The sequence below is a fragment of the Octopus bimaculoides genome, chromosome 2 (assembly GCF_046866305.1).
Source record: "Octopus bimaculoides isolate indiv1 chromosome 2, ASM4686630v1, whole genome shotgun sequence".
NCBI lineage: Eukaryota > Metazoa > Mollusca > Cephalopoda > Octopoda > Octopodidae > Octopus > Octopus bimaculoides.
This window is the reverse complement of record NC_142929.1, coordinates 159,818,602-159,840,826: the sequence shown is the minus strand read 5'-3', so window position 1 is coordinate 159,840,826 and position 22,225 is coordinate 159,818,602. Positions and strand designations below refer to the sequence as shown.

General features: G+C 36.1%; 1 protein-coding gene across 2 annotated transcripts in view; it reads left to right on the top strand.

The window, feature by feature from the left end:
• LOC106869371 (ADAMTS-like protein 5) overlaps positions 1-22,225 on the top strand; it is a 143,344-nt gene that overhangs the window by 88,064 nt on the left and 33,055 nt on the right. For both annotated transcript variants that reach the window (XM_014915094.3, XM_089347989.1), the window contains exons 5-7: positions 7,046-7,175; positions 10,068-10,151; positions 19,491-19,654. In XM_014915094.3, coding sequence (XP_014770580.1) covers positions 7,046-7,175; positions 10,068-10,151; positions 19,491-19,654 — 378 coding nt within the window. The remainder of the gene's footprint in view (positions 1-7,045; positions 7,176-10,067; positions 10,152-19,490; positions 19,655-22,225) is intronic.

The window sequence follows — 22,225 nt, the reverse complement described above, 5'->3', positions numbered from 1 at the left end:
TGTGTGGTAAGAAACTTGCTTCCCAACCACATGGTTCCGGGTTCGGCCCCACTGCGTGGCATCTTGGGCAAGTGCCTTCTATTATACCCTCGGGTCAACCAAAACCTTGTCCGTGGAATATTTGATAGATGGAAACTGGAAGAAGCCCGTCGTACCTATTTCTCTCTCTCTCTCTCTCTCTCTCTCTCTATATATATATATATATATATATATATATATATATATATATAAAGGAGGCCACTAGGTGGACTGCTAATGTGCTAGAAGAAGATCACATGTCATGTGTCTACTAAGACCGAATAATTCTCAAAGGGAACATATACAATAATACTTTGAGATCTCAGGTATTTTTTCTGAATCTCCCTGACTCTTTTAATGTACTTGTTACCTGGTATTAAATTGATGTTAATTAATATCCAATTTTTTACCCTATTGTTTAATATATATACATAAGATACAGATAAGGAAATAACTTATTCTCAAACGCAGAATAATTTGGCTAAAAGAGCAGGAACATGATAAACTATCAATATTTTGCGGAAACATTTGTCAGCATTCAGCCATAAGACTCGAACTCACATCTCTGTGGATACCAATCAAGTGCTATATGTGTATGTATGCATGTATGTATGTATATGTGTGTATGTATTTGTGTGTGTGCATGTGTGTGTGTGTGTATGTCCACCACTATCGTCTGACAACTGGTAAACTAGCGGTTCGGCAAAAAGACCGATAGAATAAGTATCAGGCTTTAAAAATAAGTCCTGGAGTCGATTTGTTCGACTAAAACCCTCTAGGTTGGTGCCCCAGCATGGCCACAGTCTAATGACTGAAACAAGAAAAAAAAGTCTAAGGCGCCAATTGTGGGATATTTGGGCTGTTATTTCTAGCAGGCCGACAGGCTATGAAAGGACCTTATCTATTTTTAAATAAATGTGAGTGTGATTCTGAACGCTACTTGTGTTTCCTCTGCCAGTGCTTTGTAAATTGAATCAATATTACACATTTGTTCATCGTCTCATGGGAGATTTTCTTTCCCCCAGGCAAATAATTTTGTGAAACTTTACCTTCCTCTCTTATACAGATCTAATGTATACAGCTAATGTCGTTGACATAAACTGCGCGTGTTTCCTGTTCTTGTGTTGTGTTTTGCATATGTGAGATTTGTGTAGCTTAATGGTTTGGAAGCTGAGCTTTCGATCTTAAGGTCGTAGATTTGAATCCCGGTTCGAGAGACGCGTTGTGTACATAGGCAAGATATTCCTTCTCGTTAATTAAGTCCACGCAGCTGAATATATGCACGAGCAGCAACCGGAAGTTTAGCTCCGCGATGGATTGGCATCCCGTTCTGTGGCATGGGAACTGTGGTACTCTCTTGATCCTTATACACCATGAACACTTACATAAACTTCGGCCTATAGGCTCTGACTGAACTAATTATTTTTTATCTACCTTTATACTACATAATTATCTATCTATCTATCTATCTAAACCCTATGAACAAGAAAAAAAAATAAAACAAAAAGGCAAAAGAGAGTCACTTACTGTTATAGTTTCTTCAATGAGAATATTGACCAAGGTTACCGTGGTCTTTTCCGTGGGCTTTTCCTTCCACGGCTAAACCTAAACTGTCCTCCCCTCTTTTTACACGAGAACATTACTGTGTGATACACGATCCCTATTGATCGGCCTTTCCTTTTCTTTTTTTTTCGATCCCTTTTGATCGAACTGCCCCTTTTTCCCTTCCTACGATCCCTTTTGATCGACACCACCAATTTTTTTTTTTTTTCCCTTCCTTCCCCCTCCCAAAAAGAAAAGCTCTACATTGTATTTGTCCCATCTTCGTTGAGCCCTGTGTGGCTAATAAAAGAAATGTATCTATCTCCAGATATATATATATATATATATATATATATATATAAGCAATTTTAAATCTCTGTGCGAGAAGTAGACAGTAGCAGCACGAAATCATGAAGCATAGTTACCAACTAAATGTGGCGGTCCCCATAGAGGACGAGGGTACTGTTGTTTTTAGTCCCAAGGGAACGTCTTCCCCGGCTGGCTAACGACACGTGTGTGTCTGATTAGTGTTTACGAATATATACACATTGGAAACAATGTTATTTTATTCCCTACAGGTAGAAATATACAAAAGGGCATTGAAAATGCACTAAGGGCCTTTCACAGATCTATTGTGATTTTAGGAAGTTAAGTGTGATAGAAAGGCATGGGGGCAATGCTGCAGCTATCTTGCTTCTGAGTGTAGTTCGAAAATTCTCTTGTTTATATGGAGAGAAGAGCTCAAATTAATATCTGTTTAGGATACAATTTAGTTGGCACAATTTGAAGGAAGAAGGTGATTAGGTTTATACATTTTTGTAAGTTCCTCGCTATATCTCTGCGTTAATGTCATGTTACAATATCTTTTGTGAATAAGATTGATTGACATGGTTGAGTGAACTTGTCTAAGTTTAATTACGTGACCACTGTCGGCCAAACATATTGTTTCCTAAGCAGATACTACTTTGAGCTATGTTCTCTCCAAAAATACATAAGATTTTTCGATCTCCAGTCAGAAGCAAGACTGTTGCTGCATAACACTTTCTATCTTACTTAACTTCTGAAAATCAGAAAAAAATCGTGAAACCGGTTAAGCCTTCAAAACTAAAACCATCTAAATGACTGCTGGATGGCCATATGTGCGGCAGCAGGGTTCGGTTCCTTTCCATGCACCGAGAAAGTGTCAGAAACAGTTGTCTGAGAATTTCTACGACTTCACCAACTTAATGTTTGGCCTCCTAATTCCTCCTATTGGTTACTGTGTTGGGGTACAGTTGAGAAAGGCACTAACTGCTCTGCCTGCAACACGAAGATATTACCAGGGATACAGTGAGGAATCTACGCCCCAGGTTCCAAAGATGTGTTGGGGCTGTGGTGGGAAGTCGAGGCGTTACTCTGAATAAACTGTAATCTTCCAACCATAATCTAGTTCATATTTCAAAAGCTATCTGTAGTTGTACGTGCTGTGCAAATAGATCTGGCAGAAGTTTTTCATCTAGGAACCAGATCATCCCCGAGTCCAGAGGATGCTTCAGCTTGTTCAGAAGCTTCTTTGCTTTCACCAAATAGTTTTCCTTAGCCGCTGTCTGTCAGAATTTGCCCCTTGCTCCTTTTGTTCGAGTGGTAGCAAAGGCCCTCACTCAGGGACAGCTTCATCGTAGCGACTGTCCCTATCGCAAAAGCCAGAATTCCCTTGCACGACTTCCATCACCTTGCCCTGCAGTTGTTGGACCAACTCCGGTGTGCGGACGCAGTCAGAGCACTTCCTGTATATCAGGGCTTCGTAGTCTCCGTTGCAGTTGCCTATATCACGTCTTAAGCTATTACGGTGTCTACAGAGCATTGAGCAGTAGTCATGATATCGGCATTTTCATACCGAGCGCAAATCATCATGATACAAGTAACGCTTTCTCAGAAAAAAGTTTTCTTATATCTTGCAGTCCTTCATGTCAGCTAACTTTCTCTCAGCTACAACTTTAATGTTTATACTCTCCAACGCCGCCGTTGGCTATTCACCAATACATCAAGCTGTTCCTAAAAAAAAGGAGACAAACAATCGCTAAATTTTCACCGAACACTCTTCATATACATACATGCAGACAGACAGACTGACATATGTATAGCACTCTTGCACACGCAAAGACGCACCTGCGTTCACATACACACATGTACACACACATACATACGTACGTACGTACGTACGTACATACATACATTCATACGTATCGATATATACATACATATACATTTATATCGCTATCTTTTCTTTGTTTCACATAAGGAGATACATTGAGCTTTCGATAGAATTTCATTTGAAATTGAACGACTTATACTGAATGTAATATATATGGAATCCTTGTAGAATTCGAAAATCTCATTAAAATAAGCGCTAAACTAATTATTTTGTGTGTGTGTGTGTGTGTGTGTGTGTGTGTGTGTGTGTGTGTGTGTGTGTGTTTGCTATAAAGTTAATAGACTAATAGTTTATTAATGTTTTCAATTATATAAGCTTCAATACATCTTCGAGAAACAAAGTAGGTTGGGAAATATTTTTAAATTAAGAGAAGAAAACCAATGTACTGATAAAATAGAGAAAAAAAAATTGTGTAGGATAAATGACCGGAGTGAATATTGGTTTTGATATTTTTAGGGTAAGTTAGAATGAAATGGAAAAAGATGACACACGGAGGTTAGAACACATGTGTCTATGTGAACGAGAATGAAATGTGATAAGTACTTTCCTCTGACATGAAGAGGGATGGTGGGAAAAGAAATGAAAGCTTTAGAGTTAATATGACCGAGTGAAAGTTGAGCGAGTATTTGAAATGGTAACAAGAGATAGAAGTAGGGAGAGTGATATTTAGAATGATGGATACAAACAGAGACGAGTTAAGTACAGAATTATAGATGTGCGATAACTTGAGAGCCAGGAAATGTGCAAGGATGCCTGTGAGAGAAAGATAAAGAAAGGGAGAGAATGGATATATAACAAAAACGGTAATAGAAGAAAAGTAGAATAAAAGCAGAAATAAGGCAGTAATACGGAGAATAAAACAGGGAATGGAAAAGAGGATGATAGAATATGCAGTGAATAAAGGGTTAGTTTAAGAGAGAAAGAGAAACATGAAATATAAAGAGATATTGGAAGAGAAGGGTTAGGATCTGGCATGTCTCAAGCTACTGCTATCTAGCACCTTCGGATGATCTCTTCTAAACCGCTACACAACTGCTACTCAACACTCCTACCACGGCCAGACTACCTCTATTTATATGTCTTTGGAGACCTACTTCTTCGCCTGGGGGCGTCGAAACAACAGGATCTGAAAATTTTAGAATGAAATGAGAAAGAAGTCAATAAGATTAAGAGTCAAATGAATACAGTCAGAAGAAATATGAGAGAAGAAGAGAAAGGGAAACTAACTGACGGTAGACCTTGAAGAGAGAGGGTGTGTCATTGATGAAGTCACGAATAGTGAGGATAGGACTTTGACAAATAAACAATTGATTGACATTTTAACCAACACTCTATACAAACTATCGATGAGTTAGTTGGTTAAATATTTTACTGAGTGACAAACGAAAAAATGGAATTTGAACCAGTGCATGTATTTATTATCATTGGCGTGATAGCCCTCCCACGACACAATAAAAAATTTTATTACATTTCTCATAGTAAATACGGCAGAACGATGGACGAAATGGCGACAGAACAATGAATAAAATGATTGCCCGTAAAGAGATATCCTCTCTCTTTGCGTTCAGATTTGAAAATAATTTCTATTCTTCCTCAGTTGTTGCTGTTGCGATTTAAAGCCAAATCATCCGTAATTGTGCCGATTTATGAATAGAAGCATTACATGCATCAGTGAACATTCTAAAGTTTCTTTTGCTAATATCTAGAAATCCATTACCTAATGTGATTTTTCGATTATTTAAGGAAGTAAAGTGTGGTGGTTTGTAGAAAATTTAGCAATAATTTCTAACAGCTTCACCAATCAAGCAGGGTCTTCGTGATCTGCTCTTTCCAAAGTAAATAAAAAAAAGTTTTTAACATATTTAATGTAGTTAAGGCGGTGAGAAGGCAGAGTTGTTACCACGCAGCTCAATATGTTTCAGTGGCATTTTTTCCGGCTTTACGTTCTGTGTTAAAATTCCGGTTGGAATAATTATTATTGATTTCATTTGAAATTTTGACTCAAGGCCAGCGATTTTGGGTGAGGAGATTCGACGGTTACATCAACCCAAATTCTCAGCTGATAGTTATTTTATCGATGCCGAAAGGATGAAACGCAGGGCTGACCTCGGTGGAATTTGAACTCAGAACGTGGAAAGGGACGAAATGCTACTAAGCATTTCGCCCGGCGTGCTAGCGTTTCTTATTTCTTTATTGTCCACAAGGGGGTAAACATAGAGGGGACAAACAAGGACAGACAAAGGGATTGAGTCGACTACATCGACCCAGTGCATGACTGGTACTTAATTTATCGATCGCGAAGGGATGAAAGGCAAAGTCGACCTCAGCGGAATTTGAACTCAGAACGTAACGGCAGACGAAATACCGCTAAGCATTTCGCCCGGCGTGCTAACGTTTCTGCCAGCTCGCTGCCTTATTGCGCGAAAATGATTCTGCCATGTCACCGCCTTAATATAGATAATTATTATTAATTTCATTGAAGCAGTCAGTGAGTTGGGAGAAACGTTAGCATATCGTACAAAAGGCTTAGGGGGCATTGCTTCCGGCTCCTCATGTTCTGAGTTCAAATACCGCCAAGGTCGTCGAGTTTGCCTGTCATCCTTTTGGACTCGATAAAATAAAGAGCCAGCTAAGTACTGGGGATAGATGCAGTCGACTAACCTACTAACTCTAAAGTTGCTGACTTTGTACTCGAATTAGAAAGAACAACTATTACGTTTCTATCATAAAGTCTATATCTCTTCAACCGATGGTTCAATTGCGCAATTTTCAGAATAAATCTTATAACATTATTTACGAGAAGTCGATATAAAAAAATTAATAATAATAATTCATCGACTATAGGCACAAGGCTGGAAATTGCGTGTGGGGAGGGGATTAGTCGATTACATCAACCCCAGAGTTTCACTGGTACTTAATTTATCGACCCCGAAAGGATGAAAGGTAAAGTCGAACTCAGTGGCATTTGAAATCAGAACGTAAAGACGGATGAAATGCCGCTAAGCATTTGGCCCGGCGTGCTAACGATTCTGCCACCTCATTGTTTGAGTGCGAAGTGGTTACTACCATTCGGAAGTTGATTTACGACATAAAGGCTCCTTCAGTAAGGATAGGGGTATCCTTACTGAATCGGTAGAATATCGAACACTTTATAATCTTTCTTGTTTTTTGTCTTGTGTTATGTATTTAATGAATGATTGATTTTTAATAAAAAAAAAATAAGAGCAAGATTAAATCCTTCTTTTTCTCAGTACGATCTTTTAAAATTTGTTTAACTTTATTCACGAACAGAAAGTTGGCTGCGATAACCATTTGGACTCACGTCAAAAGTTGGATATGTGCGGAATATGTGGTGGCCAAAACGACACTTGCCGAAAAATTGAAGGAAGGTATACCGAACGTTTACCAGTTCCACGAGATGGTAATGTCTTTATGTATCTATATAGTTTTTTTTTTTTATTATCTGTATCATACCGTTAACGAAATCAGTCCGGCCACGCTAATCATTTACCGTGGTTTCTTTGGGCAGTTTTTGATAGATGCAAATCAAAAGAGATTGCTACATTCTTGTTTAAGTCTCTTCCACTTCTTAAAGAGTGTTACTGCGAATGGTTTTTTAAAAGTTTTCACAGCACAGCATGGTCTATTCAGAGAAAAAGAAAACACAAATGAATTTCAGTACTTAACTGGTCCTTTATCTATTGAGCTCGGAAGGATTAATGGTGAAGTTGATCGCAGCAGTACTTGAATTCAGAACGCAAAATGTTGGAACAATAATCCCGAGACATTTCTACTCTGCTCTAATGATTCTGATAATGGACCACCCACGCATAATTCTGACTATGATATATAGTTGTTCCTTATGTGTGTTAGGTATTGGGGCAGTTATGTTCAGAAGCTGTAGAGCACCGGATAAATGAATTACAGTAACACTACCAACACTTTATAATCTGAATTCAGATCTCACCCTGGTGGTCTTCATCTCTCATTTGTTTAGGTTTGATATAATGACTACCAGTGTATTATTGAACGTTCCTTGTCGAACAACCGAACTTTTACTCGGAATATTAACGTTTAAATGGCTGAGAATTCTCAGATCGAATCCACGTGACACTCAGCTACGAGATTGGGTCCTTGAATTATTTGTACTCTACAGAAATAAAAATGAATCAATCTCAATACGGGATTGGTACTCATTTATCACTGAAAGGGTGAAACACGATGATGACCTCGGCCAAATTTGAATTCAGTGTGCAGAAAGCTGAACAATAACCGCCTCTACTCGAGGTGCTAATGTTTCTGTCAATTTAGTGCTTTCCGTTAAATAGATCTTATACCAATTCTGTCTGAATTACAAACAAAATTTATGTATTAATTTAATTTATCATTTACACGTGTGTTTAGGTATGTTTGTATGTACTAAAAAAATACAGAAAAAATCGAATGTTTTATAATTTCGCTTGGTATAAAAAATTTCTGGTTTTGATACCATTTTCACCTCACCTTGAGCAAAGTGAATTCATGGTGGACAGAATCTATGTTGAAGTTATTCGGATGGACTACAACTGTTATCCCCATTTGCACTGACCTTGTTTCATGATTACGATAAGGGTATATATATCCCTGGAATGATGGTAGTCTCTCGTAGTCCGAGAAAGACGGTTCCGCAATTTCTTGCTGAACAAGCTGCACAAATTATTTCTTTATAATAATCAAACGTTAGCACGATACGTTATTTCACTCTCTCCATTTAATTGACGTTGTCTCAATAGGGACACGGTATACCACACATCAGTTGTCGAAATGAGCAACGTCAAATGAAGTGTTTTACTCAAAGATCACAACGCACTACTCGATCCAGGAATGAAAACCACGAACATGTGATTGCCAGTACAACACCCTAACCGCTTGGCCATGTGCCCTCACTGCCACTGGAATGCTCATCTGCTTACATGATAATCCAATAAGCAGTTCTATTTATCGATCAACCTCAACCCATACCGTCGAAATCGATACGGGTTTCACTGATAAATCTCTATATTTTAGAGAGATGAGGAAAAGAGGAGTGAACGTGTTTGAACCAGGGCCAGAATTACTAACGAAGTAAATGAGGTGGAATTAATTAAACTTTACGCTGGAGAGCAACTAGCTAAATGACGTAATTGATCAAGTTAGCTTTGATCAAACAGATCTCTGATCAAAAGGGGTTCAACCTGTAATCAGACCGCCTCACATTTCTTTTCCTGACGTTGTGTATACTTTAACTAAGTCTGCATTATTTAATTACCTTCGTATGGAGTCACGTTTGGAAGACTTGGTTGCTATTTCTGGTATTTAGAGGCTCACATGAGGTCATGCAGCTTCCCTGTTTTTATACATTGCTTGTCTACTGTTGACATCTATTTTATACCATTCAAGACTGGTGTCTATCATCTAAATCGCTGGTGTCGACCATTTATAACTCCTACTATGGAGGACATAGAATGAAATATGTGATATTCACACATTTCTCAAGAGCGTTAGTGACGTATATTGAGTGAAATAGTTTCATCCGGAGAGGAAATCCATCGTGAGACCTGCATTCATTAGCAACGTACCTTAAGTAGCACAAGTAATATATCTCCTAATATGAAGTAGTCAACTACGAAGTAGTCAACTACGAAGTAGTCAACTATAAAGTAGTCAACTACGAAGTAGTCAACTACGAAGTAGTCAACTACGAAGTAGTCAACTACGAAGTAGTCAACTACGAAGTAGTCAACTACGAAGTCGTCAACTACTATGAAGTAGTCAACACGACGTACTTACCAAATAAGGTATGTATGTGTGTGCGTGTATGTGTCTGCATGTTTGCGTGTGTGTGTGTGTGTGTGTGTGGATGTGTGGATGTGAGTGTTTGTCCGTGTGTAGGCGTGTGTGTGTATGTGTATACATACATACACACATATATTATGCATTTATGTCTATATATTTGTAAGTATGCATGTATGTGTGTATCTATTTATCTATCTATCTGTCTGTCTACTAATATGTGTGTGTGTGTTTGTGTAATCATATTATTATGCTCACACACGCACGCTACACATGCATAACACATATATCATATATATACATATATATATATATATATATATATATATATATATATATATATACATACACATATACATACATACATACATACATACATACATACATACATACATACATACATACATACATCCAACTATGCATACATATCAACCTAAGCTATATGTTATTTAGTATTTCTTTATTTTCTGACGTTTTAATGTCTTTCTCGTTTACCCTTCAGATAACAATGGTTACAATGAAATGTTTGAATTACCAGCTGGTGCCACTGAACTTTCAGTTGAAGAGACAAGCCGAAATTTCTTAGGTACCACGCAATGTTTTTCATTTTGCGTTTTTCATTTTTTATACTTTTCTTTTTTTTTTTTCTTCTTCTCTTACATACAAAATATTACATTTTTCTATATCTGAAATACCAAGATTTGATAATTTAAATTTATCATATAATATCTGGCTTCAACTCCTTATATTAAAAGCTTGGCTTTTATTTCTTACGCATATTTTCTCTGAAACCCACCTCTCTTTCTTCCTCTCACTCTCTTTCCCTCTCTCTCTTCACATACACATAAGTATATCTGTATGTATGCTTGCATGTTTGTACGTATGTGTGTATACATATGCATACGTATATGAGACATTATCTCACCTGAATGTTTATGTGTACAAGTGCATGTGCATATATGGAATCGGTGTCGATCTCGACAATGATCGTATGTGTAATAATGTGTGTATTTGCACACACACACACACACACACACACACACACACACACACACACACACACACACACACACATGTATATACATCATACTTACAGATACTCACGCGTGTATCTATAGATGTGCATATGTGCATGTGTTTGTGCTTGTGCGGTAATAGGTATGCGCGCTAGTGCGCAATTCAATCCTGTGTTTATCGCGTTAGCGATCTTCGAGTTTTATCCTTTTCTATTATTACTTCTTTCTATTTCCTTATTAATCCTTCATGTTTAGTGTAGAACAATACTACTTCTAAATATATTAACCCATTAACAATTCAAGACCCAGCTCAACTTCATCATGAAGCCTTGGAAATAATGGCACGGAGTTTTCTCTTTTTGCTGTATATCACAATTACTCAAGGGAATACCTTGTATCCGATATAATCTCCAACGCCGGATTAAAAATTTATACAACGTTTAAGCCAAGGAAGATATCAAGAAATATTATATTTGCGATGTCTCTTAGTGATATATCCTGGTTTATATTTTCTTATTACTAAAGATAGGTCATTCATATTATTTTGGGGGAATTCTGTATGAAACTTCAATGCTGGCAACTGAAGTCTTAATGTAATTTTACTTTGTGTACTGTGTTATAATAATTTGCAAAGGTTTTGCGAAGAAAATACATGATCAGCTGGCAAGAAAGTATCGGATTTGTGCTAGATGGGAAAATGGTTTGAGCCACGGAGTTTACAATATTCATCTTTATACTGAAATTTGCATATTGAATTTGTAGTTTGAGGCACGGTCTGTAGTACGTTTTTCGTTTTTGTAATGGACAGAAGTATCATGCGCTGTGTCCTAAGTATGCATGTGTGTGTATCTATCTATCTATCTATCTATCTATCTATCTATCTATCTATCTATACAAATAATATATATATATATATATATATATATATATATATATATATATATATATATATATATATATATATATATATATACATATATATGTTTACAGACATATATATATACATATATATATATGCATAAATGTACATGTGTGTCTACACAGACAGACATGCATACAGACAGACAGACAGACAGACAGGTCGACAGTCTCTTAAAACCCGTATGCATATGTCGAGGTCAAAGAGTAAAAGTTTGTAGGTACTTAGATGCGCTATTTGTGAAATAAGTTTATTATTTATATAGGGCAGTCATTGGCAATAACGTGCCATTTTTCTTTTGTTTGACACTCGCGAAATTTTAGCGTTTTTTTCTTTTACGTTTTATTATTTTTGTTTTTGAAGGTTTACTTTGGCCATATTGTTCATCATCGGGAATGTTTTTGACAGCAAATAAGAGCAATTTTTATATTTTAGTTGAGGTTGTATTATTCTGTGTCGTTGAGGTTGAATTATTATATGTGTCATTGATATCAACCATTTTGTGATGTGGTTCTTTGAGAGGTTAATGTGATTGATTCTCTCGGATTGTTTAGATGTTGTTCTTCTTCTTTGGTCGACTAGCAAGAACGACAAAATCTGATACTATCACTTTATGTCAGTTTTAAAAACAACAACCAAAAACACAAAAATATTTTTAATTGCATAAAAAATAACTTTGATGATACACAAGAATGTGCGCAGCAGAGCGCAAAAATATCTTCCACAGTCAGCAAATGAAGTAATGCCAGCTATAGTTCGACAAAGTGGAAGATGGTACGCCATAATCAAAAAGAATTGATCGTTCTTATTTATCAGTGAATGAACTAATTAAAACTAATTAAATATTATTGAAGATTGAAATGTTTTAGATCAGCAACTTTATTTTATACTAATTTTAATCAATAAAGTTAATGCCATCATAATCGAAATTAGCAAGTTATAAACGACTTAAATCTGTAGCACGATAAAATCTTTCTCAAAAAGATTAAAATGATTGACAAGTGGTCATTTATTTCTTAATAGCTAGTATAAACCCCACTGGAAAGTTAGAACAAGAAATGGTGGACTTTAGAATTGACGCACAAAAAGTGAAAGTGTCTAATTTGAAGACTTCCGTTCGTGAATGCTTTCATTGTTGAACGCTGTAATTTTTATTTTTGCTTTTTTTTTTTTGTAGTGAGTGGTGGGGTAATTTTAGCAACAAAAATGTATACACCCTAATGTGTTGAATTATGTCTTTCAATTGCATGTTGATAGCGAATAACATCAACCAAAATGGTCTCGTTGAATTTCCATTAAAAAGAAGAAGCGGTAGTCAAGCTGATGAAATGGACCACTTGAATAAATAAAAGGACATTGGTTTGATTTTCGTCCACAGCAGCATTGTTGAAAAACATTTAAGTGGGGAAATCTTTTCAAGTAAAATATCAATGTGTATTATAGGGGGAAAATATTGAACAGTGTAATTGTTGTGGCTTTTCTTTATTTTCAAGTATTTGTCAAGTTCCATGTAGTCAAGATTCGTTCCACTATTAGAATTAATTATGCCATGTAATCAAATATATTCAGACCAGTAAAAAATAAATCCTCAAATTATCTCATAGTGCTTTCATTGAAGCTTGGAGATATTTATCTAGACCTTCATTAAGATAAGAAGTGTTGATTTGAATATTGATATTTCAGTTCGCAACAGGAAAATAATTTTAAAATGAAAGTGTCGTCAATAATGATGCAAGTATTTGTAATCTGGAGTTATCTCGCCTACTGAACAGTTCGAAAAGTGCTTAAGATTCGAATAAAGTTTCTTTCAAGCGAAGAAAAGAAAACTGGAAGAATGGTTGTTGTAGGAAGTAACAAATGGTCTGAATAAGTGAGTTGGGATTGCTGTCTTTCTTATTTATTGTTTATGGGCCCTGGTAAAATTAAAATAGCCATACTAATTCAGCTATAGATGAATATAAAAACAGAATTTACGAAAAGACACATGACATTAAAAAAACAATTCTGGTAATTTGGAAACTACAGAATTTTCATCTAGCTGAAACAAATTTACGTGACGAAGAATTTTGATATTAGTCTGCTTGCATTATTCAGATACCTGCCAAGAAATTTTAGAAGAGTCTCTAATTGCAAAGCAATGGAAAATTAATACAAAAGTTTCTGCACTTTATAGAGCAATTACAGATTAAACATTTTGTTAAAAAGTAATTGAGCACTTCGTTAGTACTAAGATATTCGCTTGACAAATTTTAATGCATGGGCAACTGCTGGAGCAATAACTATGATTTATCACCATCGTGAATTTATACCACATTTTAAAAAAATGGCTCCAAATAAATAAGATCTATTGCTTTGCTCATCACTGAATTGCATGACGTCTCATGCTGCTGAATGCATTAAATTTTTCACAACGTTATTAAATCTGTGAATAATATAAAAGCTCATTCATTGTATTGTACTTTTTTACGTAAAATTAGCATGGAAATTTACAAGAATTTGAACATTCTATACTAGATAACGACATACCACCCCTTTCTGGGGGAAATTGTCAGCAACGATTCTATGATCACTGCAGGAGGGAGCAGGACTATTTTTGAATTAAGTCATGAGGTGAGAAACTACATAATGAGTTAGAAAACCAAAGGGTTGATATCGCTTTTCATTCTAGCATCTTCAACAAATAAAATGAGATGAACATCAAGCTTTAGAGACAAAATATGAACCTTATTAGATAATGCAAAGTAATTACAATTTTTTTTTATCAGTAAAATTACATTTACATAAATAGCCCTGCAAGAGAGACAATTTTCAGCAGTTACTACGTATATAAATAATAAAAGAGAATAATAGCGAGAGGATATTAAATAGAGATTTGATGTGTTACTTTTTCCAACTTCACTCTCTAAAAAATGATATGAAGATAAGATTATAAAACTTTTATGAATTGAATACACCTGAGTTGGCCATAAATTCGTTTCTTTTCAATGTACATTTTACTCATGCAAACCTGACTAACAAGACATAGAAAATAATCAGTTTTGAAGCTTGGTTTCAGCAAAGCGGTTAAAGATGCAGAATAAGTATCCTAAGTTTTCATATAAAATTAAATTGCCTTTACCTTCTGTTTTCTTGACCGATGGAAATTCAGCGTCGTATAGCAATTGCTAACTTTGTAGTGAAATAGACTGCAAAACCATTGACAGAAGAAACTTGAGACATTGTTTATCAGACATTGAATCCGATATTAAGCAATTAGTTAATTATTTTCAAACTCAGGATAGCTGCTATTATAACATAAAATTGAATGTTTTTTTTTTTGTTTTGTATTTTAATGGATTAAATTTTCTCGTTTTATTTTCTAATCAGTTCAGTTCATATTCATTTTTGAAAACTAACTTTGCATTTCACTTACTAAAATTTTAATTACCTTTAAGTGTAAATATGTAGATAATAATGACTTTGAAGTTGCAAACAGTCCATTATATTTCTATAATTATTGAACCAACTTTATTGCCAAATTTATTGGACAGATTTTATCAGCATTTATATAAAGTTGAAAGAAGGTTCTAAAGAAAACAGATTAATAGCATCTGTCTTACAGAGAATAATCAACTCACTTCATTCTCAAACCATAGGATCATTGTACTCGACAATGCTAATGTTACGAAATAACATAATAAAGAAAAAACTTACAAAAGAGTGACAGCTTTCTGCAACAACAACGCTCTACAAAAACCATGTAGTCCACAACCCATCGAAACGCAGAGTAATGCTGCCATTGCAGAATGAATGACACCGCTTACGCTCTTGCACGTGGCCTCTCAGAACCAGATGCCAAGGTCTACGAACCGAACAGGAACATTCTGTGCTCAACTGTCAAAATTTGAAATATACCACCAGAAATAATCACCTTAAAACCTTTTCAGTCGGTGAGATATAAATATTCAAAAGCCAAGTGTACAGACACTTCTTTCATCGGAATTGAAATGACCCTGTGATTAGTGAGTTAGAAATCTATAGCTTCACGTACACTCACACACACACAAACTTATATATACACATATACACATAAACTAATGCGTGTCCATACATTTGTGTGTGTGGTGTGGTGTATGTGTGGCGTGGTGGTGGTGGTGGTGTGTGTGTGTGTGTTTGCACTAATAATGTTATACACTCTCTGCCGATGTATAACATCAAAAATTATAAGCACCAGAGAGAAACCTGAAAGAACGGTGCTTTATGGATGAAGTCCCTTGCTACAACTGTTTATCATCTAGTACATTTAATTATGGACCGTCACTTATCAATCGCACCGTCAGAAATGAAGTGAACCAGTGATTCCCCAATTGAAAACCTGCAACTAAAAACGCTTTGAAGATTTGTGAAATAAAATAAAGTCAGTGTCTGAAACACGCTGTACACATTTTAGCATCATTCTCACCACGACTTCACACTTCTATATATGAAAATATTAGTTCTTTGTCTGTTTTAAATATTTTTAAGTCTCCTTTATACGTTGGAGTGATTGCGTGTCCCTTCTGTTATCTAAGAAATTACTGAAGTTCGGAAGACCACATTTTCTTTATATGAAAAATTTAAGACAAAATTCGTATTTTTATTTCTTTCTTTCTTTCTTTATATTTTCCGAAATTTTGTTTTAGTAAGTTATTTGGATATACGCCAGACGAGGTATGAGTTATAGGAATAACAAAGTCTGTTACACAAAAAGCGAAATCAATAGAAATTTATTCACATATATAGCTACATAACAGCAATACAATTTCTTTCAATTAAGGTAGTTATCATAACAGTGCAAACATATTCAAATATAGGTAGATAAGAGCTAGTAGTACAAAATTTTCAATACTTCACTTCACATATAGGCTGCGTTGTTTAGAAGTAGTTCTCTTCACAACCCACCAGCCCACGTGCTTTTGTGTTGGCCTTGCACTTCGTTTTGATGCTGCACCTCTCATACACATACACACCTACATACATACAATCAAGTAAAAATACCCTGTTGTTGATGTTGAAATTCCTATGAAGGAACCTTGGGTCTAGGTTAGAAACCGGTTCTTTCTCTATTGCGAAGAAATCTTGAAATAAACTGAATAATGACATACATACATACATACATACGCACACACGCGTGCGCGTGCATATATATGTATATATATATATATATATATATATATATATATATATATATATATATATATATATATATATATATATATATACATATAGTCATTTCAAATAAACAAACAATTCAAATAGACGGATAAAAAGAGGGAAAAAAACGAGCACAAGAAATGTATTAGCTTGGCGCTCAGTGAAAGGAGAGAGTTTAACGTTTCGAGTATAGCTCTTCCTCGGAAACGGGAAAGGTAAAAGTCCAAAGATGGTAGTTGCATTGTTGAAGTATATGTGAGGTGGGGGAGGTTCGGGATAAAAATCGGTGAACGTCCGTTTATGTCTCGTAGCTTACAAGCTGGACAAATAAATCTGATAAAATAAGAAGGAAGTAATATTAATAAATGCTGACGTCGATATGATCAAGTAATCCCTTGAAGATATTGCTACAGTATGGTCGCAGTCCAGAGTGGGAAGCCATTGAACGAATATAAAAACTGTGTAGATAAGCATATTAGTTCTATAACGTACATCTAAATACAGGCCATTTACATACATGCATACATATATATATATATATATATATATATATATAACATTACTTATTACAAAATAGTGCCAAATTGTCAAATACTGACCACATGTGAAGTGATGACAAAATTATATTCTAATGCTGGAAAAATGCCACCTTGATATTCTCCTTGGCCTTTAGCCCATTATGAACTCGGAATGTGAGAAGAAAATATTTAGTTTTGACCATCCCATTCAACTACTTATTCCTATTGTATATAAACAAATAGAATCAAAGATTTCAAGACATTTAGGCCTATATATTAAGAATAAGTCCGACACATACCTGCTGCTATGGTGGTGTTTGTTTAACCCTACGTCAACCTTGACCGAATAGATGTATGATGAAAGGCATTCAAGCCGTGACCATTCCGTCTTTTTTATTATTGAGATATTGAGCATCCAAGACTACAGTGTAAAATATATTCGTTGTTATTAAGACAGTATGATATGATTTGAGTTCTGCTAATTCTAGTCGTTCAAAAAACCAAGAAGTGACATCTTTATTTACTTCAGTTTTACTTAATATTTGTTGTGTGCGTGTGTGGGCACTCCGTCGCTTACGACGTCGAGGGTTCCAGTTGATCCGATCAACGGAACAGCCTGCTCGTGAAATTAATGTGCAAGTGGTTGAGCACTCCACAGACACGTGTATATTCGGGGATATTCAGCGTGACATAGTGTGACAAGGCTGGCCTTTGAATTACAGGCACACCAGATACAGGAAGTAAGAGTGAGAGATAGTTGTGGTGGAAGAGTACAGCAGGGTTTGCCACCATCCCCTGCCGGAGCCTTGTGGAGCTTTAGGTGTTTTCGCTCAATAAACACTCACAACGCCCGGTCTGGGAATCGAAACCGCGATCTTATGACCACGAGTTCGCTGCCCTAACCACTGGGCCATTGCGCCTCCACAAATATTTGTTAATGTTGGATCGAATGTATTGTTGCTTGGCCCCGGGTCAACTCAAATTGAGCTGACTTATGTTCAAAAGCTTTCCAGCAATGCCGTTCCGTACTTTTTTTCTGGTAGAGTCTATTTAGTAGAACATTATCCAAGCGAAGTATCGCGCTCTTGAAGTCAAATATTTTTCGTAGTTGTTGTTGCTTAGCCCTAGTATGTCCTTATCAAGGAAATCTATGGCCTGAACAAAACTTTCCAAGCATTATTTATTTATTTTTTTTTTTTAGGTCAGGGACTAATATGTCCAATATATCATCTTTATTCAAAATAAATAGAATGTGTTTGTTGTATTTGGGGATGGTCATGTTGCTAGTTTAGCCAATAAAACACACGTACTATATATTTGGTGTTAATTTGCTTCAGTTTTATTTTACATTAATCGTATTTCGGCCAGAGTTCTTTCGTCACATTTCTGTGACCTCATCAGTGGTCCTTTGCTTTCTTCTTTCCTATTTGTATGTCTTTCCTTACTAACGATCAGTCATTTTGTATTTTGTAGTCTTATTGTATGTGTCTTTATTTGCGCATGCGTATCCCCCTATGTGTGTCTATGTTTAGTAAGTGCGTGTGCGTGTATGGGGAGTGCCTGTATTATTTGCATCCCCTGTTTATACACGCTCGTTTAATTTGCTTTTATTTATTTGTTCATGTGTTTATACCTACTGATTATTATCATTTTTTTCTATTCTTTCTTTTTTTTTTGTTTGTATTTAATTTAATTTAATTTTGTTAACGTATGGGGATTTTATTCTGTTTTATGTTGTGGTGTGTTGGTTGTGTGTGCTAGTGTTCCATTCCAGTTTCCTATTCAGGCTAGGTTTATTTTCTATTATGCGTGTAGCTTCTGTAATTTGTCTAAGTGTTGCCTCTGTTCTATGTGTGGACAAGATTTTAACTTCTATGTTGTTGAGTGAGCCTCCGTGTTCCTGCTCAGCGTGCTGGTACTTCCTTAAGTTCCCTCCAATGTCATTTATCCGCTCTCCTACGCTTCGTGCCGTTTCCCCTTTATATAGTGCGTGTGTTTTTAATGGCTAAACTGGCAACATGACCATCCCCAAATACAACAATATCTGTTTCAACACACGATTTCTCATCAAGAATCTTTCAAAACGAATATATAAACGTAAATAGTATGTGATTTGAGGGAAATTTGAATGCTTTTCTAGCAAGTCAAATGATTGAGTCCTTCAAAATCACGGTCAAATATATAAATATGTAAAGGAAATGGGAACTGAGTGCGTGCCATATATAGCATTAATTGTTAATCCTTTGCAATATTCTTATATTTTTCTTCTGATCTTTTCTTATACAATATATACATTAAAGCTTTGATGTCGGCAAACAAGACGTTTGAATTGAATGGAAACTATAAAATAGAATCTTCAGGAACGAAAAATATTGCTGGAACTGAACTATTTTATGAACGTGATGGAAACAAGAACGAATCACTTCGAATAGTCGGTCCAACAAAGAAAAAAATCTATGTATTGGTAAGGTTGCAATTAGAATTATTATAACTCTCTCTATCTTGCATGTTCTTGTGTAGTTACCCTGAAAAATGGAACGGAAACTGCGATGAATATCACGTTGAGTTCTATGAAAATTGTACAAACAGTTAAATCATACATACAAACACACAGATACACACACACACACACACACACACACACACACACACACACACACACACACACACACACAAACATACATACACACATGTGCACACACTCATATAATATTTATATGTATATATAATTATATGAATTCACACACACATACACATATGTATATATATATATATATATATATATATATATATGTATATAGGCACACATATATGCACGCATACACACACTGACACACACGCACACGGGGATAAACACACATATATACATATATATATATATATATATATATATATATATATATATATATATATATGTGTGTGTGTGTGTGTGTGTGTGTGTATATATGTGTGTTTATCCCCGTGTGCGTGTGTGTCAGTGTGTGCATGCGTGCATATATGTGCCTATATACATATATATACATATATATATATATATATATATATATATATATATATATATATATATATATATATATATATATATATATATATATATATATATATATATATATATATATATATATATGTATGTATATAAGTAATTCGATATTATCATTTCTACTTATTTTTTATTGCTTTATGTTACTTGCTAACCACATCTAAATCCATGTCTTTCTCTCTCTCCCTCTCTCCCTCTCCCTCTCTTCCTCTCTCCCTCTCTTTCACACAGGCTATCTCTCTGTCTCTCCCCGCCATCTTCCCCTTCTCAGGCAAAATCGTGCATGTTATTTCGTGACTGAGAATGAATTGTAGCAGAGAGTTCTTAGCTGCTTTGTGACTTGCGACTTAAACATTTGAAAGGTACTCTCTGGAAGGAGATCTACCCGAGAACATACATCAGAGACAAATTTGCTAAATTGCATGCATTGAGAGATAGTGGTATTAAACCTGCGAATTGGCTGAGTAGTTAGAGCATAGTGTGGAGGCGCAATGGCTCAGTGGTTAGGGCAGCGGATTCGCGGTCATAGGATCGCGCTTTCGATTCCCAGACCGGGCGTTGTGAGTGTTTATTGAGCGAAAACGCCTAAAGCTCCACGAGGCTCCGGCAGGGGATGGTGGCGAACCCTGCTGTACTCTTCCACTACAACTTTCTCTTACTCTGACTTCCTGTTTCTGTTGTGCCTGTAATTCAAAGGGTCAGCCTTGTCACACTGTGTCACGCTGAATATCCCCGAGAACTACGTTAAGGGTACACGTGTCTGTGGAATGCTCAGCCACTTGCACGTTAATTTCACGAGCAGCCTGTTCCGTTGATCGGATCAACTGGAACCCTCGTGCGTCGTAAGCGACAGAGTGCCAACAACAACAAGAGCATAGTACAAAAAATGCGTTGCGGTATTTGTTCCAGCCCTCAGCTTTGTATGCTTAAATCTTGTCGCGGTCAAATTTATCTTTCAAAATTTGGACTTGATAAAATAATATCCCAGTCCAAGGGCATGGCGTTGAACTGGTGGAATTGTTAGAATATTCTCCGAAATGTCTTCCGATTTCCTGAATGAAAGATTTAACCCGACCGATTTAACGTCTATATGTGCATTTAGTATAGTTTCGTGTGCTGTAAGTTGGTTACGATGGACGGTTTAAGAAAAACATTTGTCTTTTTGTCCACCTGCCTCTGCGGCCCTAAAAATTTGAAAGAGATGCGCGAGTACTACCTTCCATTCCCTGACAATTCGTTAGAAAGTGGACGACGCCTATTGATAGTCTGTGCTGTGTATTGGTATTAGGTCGTTCAGTAACTACATTATTTTTCATACAAGGAATTCTACAGTGTATTTAGAAAGTCTTCTCGGTGTGAAATATTTGAAAACACGGTGCTGCACAGAGCAAGACATCGCACTGTTCACACACACATTGTTTCAATGCGGTCAGTACCACTTCCTATCTGCAAGGGGTTAACACCTTTACATATAAACAAGAACAGCCACCGCAGTGGGATTACATGCGGTTTAGTAGTTAATGATTGCACACATGATCATAAGATTATGGTTCCGATTCTTGGACTCCTCGACACGTTGTGTTCTTGAGCAATGTATTTCATTTCACGTTGGTCTAGTTGACTCATCTAACAAAAGTTAAAATCTTGCGACTGACCTGGATCCATCCAGAGTGAGGGTATTGTATACACCACAGAATACGAAAACCGGCCTATGAGTAATTTTCTTCCAAAAGGGTTTAGTTGATAGAAGGAAATGCTTAAGGAGCTGTGCTGTGAGATTGAACCTAAAACTGCTCACCGGCAAAGTGAGCGGCACACCTACACACCATATGGATTCAATGTAACTGTCTGTCTATTGGCTTCTCTCTGTCTTTCTTTCCCTGTTTGTTTCTCTCTATCTCCAATTTCTATCTCTCTCTCTTTCACACACACACAACACTCACACATTCTCACACATGCACACATTCACACACACACACACACACACACACACAC